The 17,019-nt window shown below is 35.8% G+C and overlaps 1 protein-coding gene across 3 annotated transcripts in view; it reads right to left on the bottom strand.

Moving 5' to 3' along the window:
• Positions 1-7,727: 7,727 nt before the first annotated feature.
• Positions 7,728-17,019, bottom strand: part of edil3a (EGF-like repeats and discoidin I-like domains 3a) — a 244,382-nt gene continuing 235,090 nt past the window's right edge. For all 3 annotated transcript variants that reach the window (XM_055200158.2, XM_055200157.2, XM_055200159.2), the window contains one exon: positions 7,728-8,482. In XM_055200158.2, the coding sequence (XP_055056133.2) occupies positions 8,333-8,482 (150 nt within the window). In that variant the 3' untranslated portion in view covers positions 7,728-8,332. The remainder of the gene's footprint in view (positions 8,483-17,019) is intronic.

The following is a 17,019-nucleotide window of genomic DNA, read 5'->3' as shown; positions in this document are numbered from 1 at the left end:
GATATGTTTCTATGAAGTAGATTGTTCGTAGATATATGTTTCTATATATATATCGGTTATCAGCCCCCAAATATAAAGAGTTATCGGTTATCGATATCGGCCAAAATTTCCATATCGGTGCATCCCTAGAATATAATTAATTTCTTAATCTTTCTTTTTTGGATACACACTGTAAAAATGATTATGTGCCTTATTAAATTTAACGAAATAAAATGATTTAACTCTATTAAAAAATACGATATGATGGTATGGTGCGACGGGTACACATAAACACACGAGGCATCATATTTGACGCGCTTTGTGGTATTCTTATTAAAGACGCGTTAGCAAAACGGACATCTAAAACCTTGTTTATTTGCATCTGTCTGCACAGCAAGTTCATTAATTGCACAATAGCCAACAAAACTCTAACTCTGTTATCATTTTTACGTTGGCCAAACATTACATTTACCAGAGTTCAATAACAACTCAATACACTACATTCCTTAATAAATTTACTATGATTTACCATAGTATTTGTAGCCAAAATCATGACTGCACTTTTCTGTAGTAAAACCATGGTTTCTATAAGGTATACTTGTGAAATTATAACAAAATATTTCAATAAAACACACACACACACACACACACACACACACACACACACACACACACACACACACACACATATATGCATAGAAAATTATGGAATGTTCGTAGCCTTCGTATTTGCTTTCCACAGTGCAAGAAATGTTATGCAATGTAATTAGGGTGGGGGAGCACTCTTAGCGACCAATCAAAATTCGACCTTTCCTCACAAAATGTCCTTAACTAAAATATTGTAATTTTAGCTTATTATTCACTCTAGAAAAACAATACATTAGGCAAATTTTGAAACACCACAATTTTTCATTAAAATCTCATCTAACATTATTGGTGATCTGAGGGGGCAGGATGGGGCGATGCCTGAGAAGATGCCATACTCCTTGTAGAATCCTTGTGCCCTAACTAGCAGATGTGAAGGCAATCTGCGCATCTCATAAGATAGTAAGCCCGGACTTAATTCCTGGGGGAGGGGGGATACCCTATGGCACCTTTAACCAGGAAATTTCAAGTTCTTGTAACATCTGAGCTTTCATGGAGTCCACCTCGGTGGAAAAGCCCCTATGAACCTGGGGGGAATAAACAGTGAACAGCATCTTGTAGACTTTCTCTATATTGGAAAAAAGCCATTGTTTTATTTATTATTTTTACTCGTGGAGGAAATATAATAAAAAAAGACCAGCCCCTCGAGGCTAAGTTCGTGTGTGAGATTTACGAGCTTGCTGACCTGAAACGACTGATCGGCAGGGAACGACTCATCTCTAAATACAGTGTTTTTCAGCTGATTCATTAGCTGAAATTTTTGTTGTTGTCAGCATGAGGAACTGGTTGCTGGGACTGAAATTTACCCGCAGCCTTCTGAGGAAAAGCACGACGGGTAATAAACTTTTTGAAAGCTGCCACCTGTTAACTCTTGGAATCTATCCATGACAGAGCAGACTGTGTTATATAACATATCAAATAAAAGAACAGACCCTCTGCTTTCAAAAAAAAAAAAAACATTTCATCCTACCTTCATTTGTTCTCTTTTTATCACCTCTCAAATTTGGGTAGTTTTCTTCAAAAATACAAATTTTGAGCAAAAAAGCTTAGATAATTGCATTTTTGTGAAGGACTTTTGAAAGAGATCAAATTCAGAGCGATAATCAAAATATACAAAAACACCACTAAATGTATTAAACTGATAGGAAAAATAGTTTGTAGGTTTGCTACAGTTCTCTTTTGACATCATTTTTTCACAGAATGATGACTGAAGATTTTCTCTGCAGGAGACTGGAAAACGACCTTAATGGGAGAGGCTGGAAGCAGTCACTCAAACTTTACTTATTGATCACAGACTGCCAAAGGAGAGGTTCAGAATACACTTAAAAACCCAACAATCCAAAGCTCAGATCACACAAAACTTTCCAGATGAAGACAGTCACATCTTCTTGCTGGAATATTCTCTCTGTATGCCGTGTCAATCAGCTGCCTTTAAACCTGCAGAAGTAAGGCTTGTTTCAGACCACATATAAACAGTCTATATATATATATATATATATATATATATATATATATATTGCACTGAGTAAAGGGTTCATTGCTACAATTTGGGGGTTAAATTAATCAATAAGGAAGAAGCTATGCTATATTGTAAACAGATCAAATGTGTTGTATTTACATTTATATTTAGGTATTTAACATTCGCCGTTTTTCAAAGCAACTTACAAAAGTGAGAAAAAACTGATCAATCACAGGCACGCATTAAAGGTGCAATTTGTAAGATATTTGCAGTAAAATATCCAAAAACCACTAGGCCCGTGTTATATATTTTGTCCAACAGATTACTATCAATGTCTGTAATTCAACTACTTGTAAATCGTGAGAAAATTGCCATTCAAAACATTGACACAGGGCAGTGCAGTCTCCTGTCAATGACGTTAATATCCACGTGACCATTTGTTATCGCCTTTACTGACGTAAAAAGCACATGACAACAGTGTCGTGGACAAATGCGGAACTATGCGATAGCGCCTGTCGGGCTAAGTGTTTGTTTATGGACTAATATTACTCTTTACCGTCTGCCGTTGGTTGTGTCAGCAAAGACAGCTCCCGTAAGCGTACGGGCCAACCAAACGACCCAAGAAGAGTTTGGAACAAGATGAGAAAAAGAATGAGGATCAATATCAGTGTTGCATTATTTGAATAGAGAGAGCTTCGCGACAACATTTAACTAGACAGAGATGCTGATCTTGCGTTTTGTTTAACGTGACTTGTGAGTTGTTTTGATTCGTAACTCTTTAAAAATCGTATGCTTTTATATCGATCACAAGATTAGTGTGTAGATTGTAATCAGTGCGTCTTCCCGCGGACGATATAATGCACATCAAGTATTGTACAGCAATAAGACTAATAGAGTAGAGTTTGGTACTGTACAGTCTATCATAATTTTACATCATAACCTCACAATAAGATTTGTACTGTCAATACATTATGTGAAAAATAATTATAGATTGTAAGTTTGAACACTTAATTCTGTGCTGTGTTAACACACGAATTTGGACTCATACTGTAACATCTATGACTAACAATTTTGTTTTAAACATCAAATATAACATTTTATATTGAAATAAAACGATGTCATCAAACGCAACATTTATACGACTTAATTACCTTATCCGTCAACGTGATTTCTAGTTCGCGTCTGATTAATGGCCATCAGCGGTTGAGTTAAAGACTACAAATCCCATCATTCCACGCTGCTTCAGAGCGTCATTAATCAACGTCATTTGTTGATATTGCGGTTTTGGCGCCATCTAGTGGCGAATTTTTCATATTCCATCTTTAATATGAGAAGTGTTATACAAAGTTACTTTCAGCTTACAGTTTAAGTTCTTGAAGACACTACTTGTTTAGAAAGAGAGTAAGGATTTTTACACATAAAGGCTGAGCATTCAAGATGCTGATGTATTCACAGAAAATCTACATTTTTCAGATTTTTTTAATGTTGTGAGGGATGCAGCTTACTAGACAGAGTTTCCTAACACCAGTAAGGAATAGTGAATTAACCAGTAAGCTGAATTAGCAGGAGAGTGATTTTGTGCAGTTCATTCGCTGACCCCAAGTTTCTGGTAAGGTTTCTCGGCAGGTTAGCGCACAACATAGAGCGGGATGCCTGCAACCACTTAAGCTTTGATTACACTAATCAGCCAAAACATTATGACCACCTATGTGCTGTTGGTCCTCCGCGTGCTTAGACATTGCCGACCTACTGAGACGTGAATTCTACAAGACCACTGAAGAATTTTTAGGGGGCGTTTCCCCTGACAGGACTATTGCTAGTCCCAGACTAAAATGCATGTTTGAGCTGCCTTCATTTAAAAACATATTGCACTATACAGCTGTGCAATTGTTTAGTCTCAAGATGCACACCAGCAGTGTTTTTTTTTGTAAGGTATTTTTCTAAAACTTCTTTCATGTCCATATAAAAGTAAGACATAGTCCTAGTGTTTCAATGTTAGCTTTAAAGTATGGCCTTTTCATCTAGTAATAACTTTGAACTCCTGTTGATATGTGATCTGCATGCACAGTGCACAGCTGTGCATCAATCTTAGTAAAACCGATCCTATTCACTGAAAGATGCCATGGGCAGAGGCAATCAACTGTGACATCTGAAAGCAATTTTCATTTGCACTGGAAAAATCTAAATGAAGCAAGATAACCTTTAGTATGGAAGAGATCGCTGCATGCTTGCTAATCATATACCCTTCTTCTTCATTTTGCTCATCATATGTGGCATGAGACCGCCTCATGCATTCTGCCGGCAAAGAAGAGATTTGCCAGTAATCACTCATGAGCATTTATAATCTAACACCATAATCAGATATCTGGAATCGCTTCATGTTAATTTCTCACACCATTGTGCTCTTGGATGGGCTTGTGTAAAGAATGCTGATTTTAGATGCAAGGTTGTTTTTTACTCTATAAAGGCTATTAGATCTATTAGAGGACAATAAAGAACCACCAAAACGCTTTGTTTATTCATATTATATCTGTATGATGAGTCTTTTATCATGACTTTTCTAAACAAAATATGTGGTGTGCAAGTGTAGAAGAAATGAATATTTGCCTTTGCATGTACTGAGTGAACAATGAAAGCAGACACTTTTGTGTTTAAAAGGGATTTTGGCACTGAGGATAATTCATTGATGTTCCACTTGGCCTTGTTTGTTTGCTCTTCTAAAGATTTTTCTCCCCTTCTAAAGTGTAAAAATCCAGTTGTTCTTGTGGGCTGTGACGAAATTGATCAAATTAAATGCTGTATATTAACTACTGTATATAGTGTGTACAGTTAGAATAAGAAAGTAAACTTTATGAACCATGTGGACTTTAAAAGGGAAGATAAACCAAATATATTTTTCTATTGATTTTAAAGGTTATGCTTTATGCTTATGGTATTTGGTGCATTTGTTTTGGTTATACCATAATCAACATTTAAACTTTGGTGTTATTTATGGATTCATAAAAGTAGCTGTTAATAGGGGCTACGTGTTGTAATTATTGTGGTACTGTAATATTACTGTAATACATTTTCCATAAGCAATATACAAACTCATATTTTGCATATCAAAACAAAGAATTGGGTTTCTTTGCTATTATAAACAAAAAATGGTGCAGGCAACAAAGCAATACAGTTAAACATAAACAGGAAGGCTGATAGTTTTCTTTCATCAGATGAGTACAGCAAAAAAAGAAGTGATGTACAGAAATCAAACCTTTTTCACAGATGTTTTTTATTTGTCAAATCAGGGAGCCGTCTATAGTGGTAGCAATGGCTATCCTCCTTTGTACACTTCACTTAAACTTATTAGTGTATAATTAGTGTGCTTTACCATACAGCACTTACTTGACATTGAATTAACAAAAAGAAAAAATGACAGTTTTGTTGTAAAATTTGACAGCATTAAAAAAACACAAAACAAAAAAGTGTGTGGCCCACAGAGTCTCTCTTATGACAGAATTTTAGTGTCAAGTTAAAATAAAATAAACATATAAAAAGACTTTAATAATAATAATAATAATAATTACATTACAAGAATAAAAATTTAATGTTTAAAGAATAGTCCCACAAGCTACACACTTTACTCACACAACATTATGCAGTTTATGACTTCTCGTAACCTTACACTTTAATATTACAACTATTATAACTTTATTCTCAAAACATAATTTTATTCTTGAAATTACACAATTCTTCTAGTTAAGTGTGACACTAAAACACTGTCATACTCTTTTAAATGTAGCTCTTTATTTTTGTTTCTAAACAATCACTGTTCACTGCACATGTACTTGAAATGCTGGATTATCAGACCCACCAATATACATAACTTTGTAGTTTTTTTGCTTCATAGACACTCACCCTCAAAAGGTCTGTACAAAACTGTTTAATGAGCACACAAGTTATCTGAACAATGTTAGAGAATCATCTCACAGACACAGGGAAATGTTAGACTAAATGTTAGAATTACTGTACCTCCATATAGGCCAATAATCATGATAAACATATAAATATTTGATACCAACATTTATCTGTTAGAAAATATATGTTACGTGATGTCTATGCTGATACTACTGTATGATATATGCTGAATTCATGTCATTACATTTTGGACATTTTGTTAACTTTTCTCTTTTTTGCTATTTTTTAATGTCACGTAGAAGACTGTACAAATAACGCTGCACCCTTACACGCCTTATTTATGTGACAATACCACTGGCCCTTTAGTTTATTCAGTTTCATTAGAGTAGGAAATAAAATTATGCATTCCAGTGATTTCACAAACCAATGGTGATCAACCTTTCAATGAATAACTATATTTCAATTTAAATAAAACAACATCTGTATAAACATCTGTATCTAACGTTCTTAATAAATGAAAGCAGTTATTTAATAGTTCCTTTATCAAAGGGAACATTTATAATCCCATTTTTGTGTTCATATTCCTTTATATTTTCTAACAAGCAAAATTTGGGATGTGTCAAAGGGACTTTTAAAATAAAGTTAGAATTATTGGTATTTTGTAAGCACTTAAAATCATCAGATCCAACCTGAGGTTTTTACAATCAAGAAAAAAATACAGTAGTACACTGAAAAAATGATTCATTCAATTTACTCAATTCCTTTAAGGCAAGTGGTCGCAATCAATTTATTTAAGCTACATTTAAACAAAAGTTTTTTTGTTTTGTTTTTCAAATTTTTGAAATTAAATATAGCTTAAATAAATTGATTGCGACCACCCACCTCAAAAAATTGAGTAAATTGAATGAATAATTTTTTTCCAGTGTATGGACAGTAAAAAGCCTGATAAACCAATATATCTGAAAATCTTAAACAATATTGCATACATCAAAAAGCCCAAGACATAATTTTAATAAAAATGCCTAGTTACAAACTGCCTGTATATTGTCTTTTTTCTAGTAACTGATAGGATCATAATTTACTCTCTCTTTATGTTGTTAAAAACCTATAGGAATTTCTTTCATGAGACACAGACTTAGATGATACTGTAGGCAGAATGTCAAGAACTGACTGCCTTGTTCACCATTTACTTTAATTGCATGAATTAAAGGTGCACTGTGTAACTTTTAGAAGGATCTCTTGACAAAAATGCAATATAATATACATAACTATATTACCAGTGATGTACAAAGACCTTACATAATGAACTGTATTGTTTTTATTACCTTAGAATGAGACGTTTTATCTACATAAACCGCGGGTTCCCTTACATGAAAGTCATCGTCATGTTTCTACAGTAGCTTTAACCAGACAAACTGTTCTACAGAGCGAGTTTTGTCCTGTGGCAGCTACCGTAACTTCTCATTGCGTTTTGAAATTGAGGTTTGAAATTCGCAATCTTACCACTAGATGCTGCTAAAAACCCCACATTGCACATTTAAGTGTTTTCTTTGTGAAAAATTAAAGTTGAGTAAAGATTTTTTTTATTCTTGCATACACTGTTCCTTTAAGGTTCATGGGTTATAGGTGGTTCCTGTACTGCAGTACTCATTTTCCTTTTATTTTGATCATGGGATATCATTACATAATGAGGAATGTACCCCCAGGGACTTTATTCAGGGATAAAATTGTGACATAATTAATAAAATGATTGACAAAATGCTTTATTTGAAGAAAAAAAAACGGAACATACATCCTGCTGTCTTATACTATCATGTATGCGTCATGCACTTATTTTGCGTCTTACATATAATACAATACCATCATATTTTTGTCTACATAAGAATGCCAGTCATGTGGCTGTGATTTAACTGCCAGGCCTGCTGTTAAAATAAAAGTAGAAACATATTTTACATATTGATGTTAGTCTTTTATGAATGTGTTGTGATTTGTTGATCAATTATGGTCCAAGAAGCTTTGCATGTCATATTTAAAGTGACACTGTACAGTGGCTATTGTTCCACTGCTTAAACCACAGTGAAATAACCCCAACTATTCATTTAGCTCATCAACAATAAAAAAGTAGAAAAAAATAAGTTCAATAAATTGCACAAAAATGACAAAAAAGCAAGGAAGGGAAAATATGAATGGAATTAATTTAAAACCCACAGACTAAAAAAGAAACAAATCACACACACACAAAAAAAACAAATATTACAAAATAAAAAAATCTACTGAAACCCATTTAAAATGTACATGTTTAAGCTCAGTTTATATTGAATATGGAACAAAGGAAAAATTGGACAGGGGTCTTCACTCTTCTTCTGTGCATCCCAGTAACTCTGCACGCAAAGTGATTCTTCCGTACCATGACCACGGAAGGATTCGGATGAATCTAGCATAGATGGGAGGATCTATAACATTTTTCCTGTGGGTGTCATTATCAAAATTTCCTTGAAAGACCTGGAAAAATTAAGAAAAATGTCCAGATTACATCTATATTCATTTTATTCAATAAAAAAGAATGCCACTTGTTTTGAATTATGAACTTTCACTTGCTCCTGATGAAATAAGCTGGGCTTTATATTTCCTACAGAAAATATATTCTGCTGAATAGACAGTAAAAACAAACAAATCCCATTTACATTCAGGGTGAAAAGTTCAGAGTGGGTGTCAAAGGCAGTTGTCATTTGGCTGAGTTTTCAAAGAACTGGCAACACTATATTCACCATAAGAGAACAAACAATAAGAGCATTGACTTCTTACATTGAGGACTGATTGATAAGAAGAGTGTCACCTATCCTCTCTTTCACACTTTAAATCAACATATCCTTCTGCACCATAGAAGCAATCTTGTGTTTTGTAACTTAACTAACTTTAGTCAGACCATTAAAATAGAAATATAAAACATGTTTATTTATTTTCTTTCATTTGTTAGATTTCCAAGGTTCATCTAAGGTCTCTAACACTTTTGCACATTACTGCATGTATCTCTGATGCACTCTGAGGAAGAGCAAGGGGAATGTCGTAAAATATTGATCAGGCAAAAGGGCAGCTGAAAACATGAACTCCTTTACTGAACTTCTCATCAGATGTTTGCAGGAAATCTACTGTAAGTGCACAAGTCTTTCAATGCCAAGCATTTCCCGCCAGGCTTTTATAATGATAAACCCTGTATATTTTGGCTATGAGTGTAAGTGAAGTAAATAATACAGTGGACTGTTCACAGGGCTGGTTAAAAACATAAGAGTTGAGGAGAGTTATTACATTTTGACAATGATATTGTATTTCATTATTGATATTTTTTTAAGTTGTCAGCCAGCGCCAGCATTCTTTATGATTTTCACAAAAGTTTAATGCCTTCCAGAAAATGTTCTTATATTGTTCTTATATAATATATAAACGTGCAATATATCAAATGAAAGAACAGCCCCTTTGCTTTTAAACAAACAAAAAGTTGTGGGTTGTATATGGATGGATAATAGCAGTATTGCGGATTGCCGGAATACTATTCATTGGCATTTTTTAAAGCGTTTTCTCTTTCTCGTCAATGGTGGCGAAACAGTTAACTGCCATTTTAGAAAGCTGATGTGAACTAACAAATACGCAAAAGAAATACATGCAAAACCAAATATAAGCAACCATTTTGGTTAAGGATACTGCTTCTCTAAAATACAAACTTTACCCATGTTATACTCATTTTAGATAAAAATGTGCATTTACAAAATAATTGCATAAAAGAATGTAGCAATACAGTGGCAAGAAAGAGTATGTGAACCTTTTGAAATTTTACAGTTTTCTGAATAAATTTGTCATAAAATGTAATCTGACCTTCATCTAAGTCAAGGATATTGAGAAACATAATGTCTAAAAATAGTAACACAAAAAATAAGTATGTGAACCCTTGAGATAATGACCTCAAAAAAGCTAATTGTAGTCAGGTTTTAGCACACCTGGGGTCTCATTTATAAAGCTTGCGTACACACAAACAGGGCTGAAAACGTGTGTACGCCAGTTTCCATGCAAAGGTTGTGATCTATAAAAAACAAACTTAAAGGGAAAATGGGCTCGCAGGGTGGGATCTGAGGATGATTCATTTACGCACACTTGCATGTGATCTTTGATTTATAAAGGGAACATTGCTTTTTTTGGCATATGCCATTTTTGGCTTTTGTGCGTACGCAGACTTTAGTAAGGATCCTTTAGTAAGGATCCTACACACAGTTTTATAAATGAGACCCCTGGAGTTAACATAATACGTTTGGATGTGTGGACTACAGCTATTTTGACTGATACAAACTTTTGGAGTTTGCTCTGTATAAGAAAAAACACGCTTATGTGAACCATGCCTGGCCAAAAAAAAGCTTTCAATGAGCTATGATCAATTCTTGTTGCTTTATATAAAGCTGGAAAGGGTTACAAAGTTATTTCAAAGACTTCAAATTCACCAGTCTACAGTTAGGCAAACAATCTACAAATGGAGATGCTTTGGGACTGCTAGTTTACCAAGAAGTGGGCAGAATGACACCAAGAGCACCACAAAGACTCATCAGTGAGGTAAATAAACAACCCCAAATGATAGCCAAAGTTTTGAAGGCATCACTGGAACTTGCTAACATCTCTGTTCATTAGTCTACAATAAGTAAAACACTAAACAAGCAGTGTATCCATGGCAGGACACCACGAAGGAAGCCACTGCTTACTAAAAAGAACATTGCTGCAGGCCTGAAGTTCGCAAAAAAGCACATTGACATTCCACAGCGGTAAAATGCAGCAAAATGTTTTGTGGACTGATGAAACTAAGATTGAACTGTTTGGAAAAACACACAGTGCTACATCTGACGTAGAAATGGCACGACATATCATCATGAAAACATCATCCCAACTGTAAAGTATGGTGGAGGATAGATCATGATTTCGGTCTGCTTTGCTGCATCAGCGCCTGGCCAGCTTGCAATCATTGGGGGGAAGATGAATTCCCAAGTATATCAGACAATTCTTCAAGATAATGTAAGAATATTTGTATGTCAGTTGAAACTGTGTAGAAGGTGGGTGATGCAACAGGACAATGACCCAAAACACCAGAGCAAGTCTACAACAGAATGGCATCAGAAAAACAAAATCCGCCATTTGGAGAGGCCAAGTCAGAGCCCAGACGTCAACCCAATAGAGATGCTATGAATTGACTTGAAGAGGGCCATACACATGAGACATCCAATAAATATGACAGAGCCAAAGCAGTTCTGCCAGGAAGAATAGGCTAAAATTCCTCCTCAAAGATGTGCAGGTCTGATCTACAGCTACAGGAATCACCTGGTTGAGGTTATTGCTGCCAAGTCAACCAGTTGGGTCAACCAGTTATTAATTCTAAGGGTTCCACATTTTAAATGTTGAATGAGTGTGTTCAATAAAGACATGAAAGATCAGAATTTTTTTGTGTAATTATTTTTGGACACATTGGGGCAGTTTCCCGGACAGGGTTTAGGTTAATCCAGGACTAGGCCTTATTAATATTAGGTCATTTAAGATGTTTTTACAAACATACTTTACAAAATACACTAAAGGTATGCATCTTAAGACAAAACAATGTCAACGAAATATGTTCAAATTAATCAGGACAAGTTGCTTTTAAATTAAAGCAGCTCAAACATGCATTTTAGTCTGGGACTAGGATAAGCCCTGTCTGGGAACCCGCCCCATAATGTTTGTCACTACTAGGGATGTTAATAATTAAGCGATCTTCGATTAATTGTCGATAAGAATTAAATCGATAAAAATTAACGATTGTCGACAAAGCAAGCACGTGTGTCCGGCGCCTGCGCAAAGCACATACACAGCTGGGGAAAAAATTAAACAAGCGCGAAGAAGTTAAACTAGCCATGATCACAACGATGCTTGATGCCAAACACTCACTTGGCCTTTATAACCTCATTCGAGACGAGGCTGGCTGCTAACGCAACGAAATGGCATCTGCAGTGGATCTGAGAGGTTCCGATGCCGAAAATCTAAACACAGTTAGGATACTGAAAGCAAAGACCCTCTTCAGGGAAGCCTGCTGATTAGCATAGCAATGCTGCTAACGCTGCTTTACACAGGGAAGGAGACCAGAAGCCGTTTTTAATAAACAGATTAAAATATAAAACTTACATTCTGGCAAGAAACTGTTAAATGTAAACTGTAACTGACTGTCGTTACACTCTGAACGCCCACAACATATATCATTGATCATCATCATTACTGGCTGAGGCGCTACACGCTAAACGCATTTTCTAATGGAAGGTTGAAGTCTTCATAATATAAGCATCTTTGCTGAAAGTACGCCGCAGGTCTAAAGCTGAGGTGACGACGGGAAAAGTGCCCTTTGTGTGCTTCTTGGATATAATTACAACAAGTGATGTATCAACGACTCAGAAAGCAAGGTGAACAACTAGAAAAATAACACTTGATGATAATGAAAACTTATTTTGTCATGGACGCACAGACTTTCATCCGACTCTGCGGAGTGCCCGTTATGAGGCGGAGTTTACTGTGCCTATTAGTCATTATATTTTATTACAAGATTCAATTGATGATTTTTATCAAAACACCAACTACATTGACTCATTTTACAATCCCAGTAGCATGTTATTTAGACAAAATAAAAACTTTTAATTCGCGTGAGGAAGCTGGCATTTTTACGCACACTTTTATGTCATTGGCTATATGCCACTGCTGTAATGGCTTATTGCACTATTACTGTTAACGATTATTCGATTGATTGATCGTTAATTTAAATGATCATCGAATATGGGAAATTGGATATTTTGACATCCCTAGTCACTACCCTTGACTTAAAATGTGATCTGATCTTCATCTATGACAAATTTTTCAGAAAACCATGAAATTCCAAAAGGTTCACATACTTTTTCTTGCAACTGTATAAGCTCCATTTAGCTAATTTTACCATGTTTAAATTTGTTCCACCAAATTCATAGAAGAAACACTATGTAAGATAACACTTTGACTGTTCTCATCACAAAACTAATCAGACTACTGACCTGTTAATGCATTTAGGTTAATTACATTACCAATAGTAAATACTGTATACGTGCTATTCTATTTCAGGCCTTCCCAGTGAACAGTAAACCACAAAGGAGGAATGCAGCCTACATCTCGTGTTTTGTACTTATCCATTTGAGTCTTCCATGCAATAGCAAGCATCACTAAAACGTCAGTAAATGCTGTGAACAACGCTGTGACCGGAACCGAAAGAGACATGTCACTCTTTTCATGTACCCCCTGATGGTAGGACGGAAACAAGTCACTCTCAATTACTTTCTCTCTTAGTGCATCCAAAAACATTTGGAACGATTATGCATAAAAGCTGCAAGGAAAACAAATCCGTATCTAAGACGTCCCTTAAATCTCTATCTGGTGTTTACTTCTTAATCTAATCCCTGCGCTGCTCCGCTCGTGACTCCAAAGCTGTGAAACACAAAGTTGTCTTGAGAGCTGTGAATGACGTGCTGAAACAAATGGAGGATTATCTTAGTAGACACATCAAGTATCTTGGAGATTTTATTTGGTGGTTAAGGCCTTTAGGAGTTCGCCACAAGGGAAGGACGCTTTACCACTTTATAGGCTCTTCAATTTGCAAGACTGCTCAATTCATAAACACATCCTTTGAAGTGGGCCCTTCATATGGAGCTGTATCAGTGTGAAAATCCCTAGCTTGACGCTCAAAGTAGAAAGCATTCTCAAGTCCTTTTGGATCATGGGAAAACAAGGCTCTGTGGGGAGATCTGGGTATTTCAAGTGTGAGATAGATAGATGGATGGATGGATGGATGGATGGATGGATCTCCTCACTATAAAGCATGATTCTGGGTATCGTGACCTCAATACTGCTTCAAAATTGCTTGACAATAATTGCTATATTCAGACAGGAATCAGGTCATCGAAGATCATATTAACAGATCAGACATTTGATACACAGACAACCCTCCTGGAGAAACTTGTAAGTGCCTCAGCAAAAGAAATCCCTACTTAAAAATCCAGCTAGACCAGCATAAGCTGGTAGCTAGTTTTAGCTGGTTTAAGGTGGCACTAGCTGGTTTACGCTGGTCCTCCCAGCCTGACAAAGCTGGTCATGCTGGTGGGTCGGCTGGTCTTCCAGCTTGACCTGCTAAGTCCAGCTAGACCATCTTAAAAAGTGACCAAAACACAGCTAGACCAGCTTGCTACACCAGCAAAACCAGCTTCCTACACCAGCAAAACCAGCTAAAACCAAGCTGGGAGACCAGCTAAAACCAGCTCACCAGCTTATGCTGGTCTTTGCTGGATTTTTCAGTAGGGATTGGGGACCTTTAATGGCCTATAGGCCTATTATTACATTTCATAATTTCATACTTTTTATATGTTCATTTTTTATAAACAACAACATATTGCTGACAATAAAAGTCAATCTAAAGGGGAAACTTGCACCAAAACGTGTGGCATAATACACAGTCCAAAAACATTATAGTTTCAAACAGATTTTTAAAAACCAGGGCGATGTTACTATCAAACCTAAACAAAAAATCTAAAAGATATTTTACTCTTTAACATGTTATTAAAGGTGGGGTACATGGTCTTTGAAAAACACTTTGGAAAAGGGACTACCAAAACACACTTGTAGCCAATTAGCAGTAAGGGGCGTGTCTACTAAAGGACATTGTTGTCTGGGTTGCGTATGTGTGCGGCGGGTTTATCAAAAGCAGGTCCAGTTTCTATTCATGAATATCAGTCATGTGACCTTTTATGTCATTCCAGTTGCCTGCCACCATCTTAAGTACCTACCGAGTACCAGTAGGCTACTGACAATCATTGGCTAGCTTGCTACGATTTACGGATTTCTTATCTTTTACTGTCTATGTTTTTTACGGATATGGGAAATGGCTACGAAAGACATTTCATACATCGACTGTCATGAAAAGAAATGCTAATTAAAAAAAATATATCTTGGTTAGGGTGTGATGCCTACTCGACCCCTGATGCGTTCTTTCAGCCGCTGTCCGCTCCTACCAAACTACTATTTTTGCAACACTAAAAAGGCACGACACAACATGAAACTTTGCTCAAAGTATCACCTGGATCTCTACACATGAACGCGAGCATTGAGAACATTGTTTATGTACAGAGTTTACTAAAAAGAAAGGTTTTGAACAATTGACTTTGGCTGTTATGGTGTCCGCTCGCTATCTTTGCCAGACGTAAATAATCGATTTTAAAATGCGAATGAATGAATCTCATATGAGGCTCCTTTTTCCAACTAGAAGGTCAATATTGTTTTTCACTTGACAAAACAACAAATTATCCGTGCATTTATATGGAACTATGCTTTTAGGAGCTATCCATCTTTACTCTCCTCTCTCCTTACGTCGCATTCGCATGTTGGCGAGCGGATGCCAAAACAACCAAAGTCAGTTGTTCAAAACCTTCTTTTTAGTAAACTCTGTGACACAAACAATATTCTCAATGCTCAAGTTCACGTGTAGAGACACAGGTGATACTTCGAGCAAAGTATCATGTTGTGTCGAGCCTTCTTAGTGTTGTAAAAATAGCTTTTTGATGAAAAAGAAAATTTTGATGCTCACAACATATTGAAGGTATAACTTCTAGTTCTTTTGCGACCACTTCAGGTACTCAAAATGGTGGAAGACAAGTTTGAGATGTGAGTGACGTCAGCTGATATTGAATTGGGGTAGGGGCGTGTTTGTTTAGGTGATTTCAAATATCAACATCGGCTTTCAGAGATCATGCACCCCGCCTTTAATTATAATGTCATTTTATAATATCATAATTCAATGTTGCAAATTATAAATTCTGATATTTTGTTACCATCCCTATTGGTAAAGTGCTGAAATTTAAAAAGAAAAAATGAACTTTTATGTGAATTTTATAAGAAATGCTGGAGAGTTATGACAATTTCCAAATACACACTGTATAAGTGTCACACAACATGTTATATTAGTCCCTAATTTGCTGAAGTTTTAGGCTAACCCATATTATACACTATGTTCTCATCTGCAGTGCACTAATTTAGTCCCTAACATTATCATCTAACTGAAGGCATTGCCTGAGCGTTCGCCCTTTTCTGACACTGTCTATAAAAATAACTGTTGTACTGTAGATCTGGAAGGCAGCATGATTTTCCCAAAGGGGTGATCTCGCAGCCTGCTGTGTCAAGATAGAGATCGAATGAGGACACAATCTCTTTTAAGACACATTCATTTTCATGTTCTCTTTTTCAGTAACTCATCTTTATACTGTAACAGAGAAAGTGAACAGGCTGTGCTGTGCAGCAAACAAATCATTAACAATAAATCGGATGTTTGAGCCATGGGTTGTCCTATTTCCCCTGAGCTCTGGAGAAATGGCCAAGATCTGGTATGACTCAACTCAGAATATTATCTGTATTAATCCTTTTTATACTTCGAGAGGTGTGTTAACTTCTCCATCGCCTCTTGTTTAAGCACATTTCAGGTGACAATTTAAATTTTTTCCCAAAGCTGTTATCATATGTACAACACTTCTAAAACCTTTCGAACTTATGGCATATATTGCATGTTGTTAGTTACGTGGAGAAGAATAATTATTACATACAACATATCCCTTTTCTTTATTACAAAACAAAACTGTTGTTTAAAAAACATTTTTTTGGAATGGAGCAAATAATGAAGACAAAGCAGCCAATAAGAACCCAGCATATATGGAAATTTCTGTTAAAAACAGATTTTAATACATACTTTTTTAAAATGCATCCCAAATAAGTGATAATAAGCTGGTTGATACAATTGTAAGAGTACTTTTTAGGACAAAGGGCGGCTACTGTGAAGACGGCAAAACATAACGTGTGATGAGTTTAAAGTCCCTTTAACCCTCCGGTGCCCTGATTTTCCTGTATACGTTATAGTTTCGCGGGGGTAACAATGACCCCAGAAAATAAAATATACAAATTTTTAATGATACAAATAATATATC

Source organism: Misgurnus anguillicaudatus, chromosome 22 (genome assembly GCF_027580225.2).
Source record: "Misgurnus anguillicaudatus chromosome 22, ASM2758022v2, whole genome shotgun sequence".
NCBI lineage: Eukaryota > Metazoa > Chordata > Actinopteri > Cypriniformes > Cobitidae > Misgurnus > Misgurnus anguillicaudatus.
The sequence above is the reverse complement of the archived record's forward strand: the minus strand, read 5'-3'. Positions and strand labels throughout refer to the sequence as shown.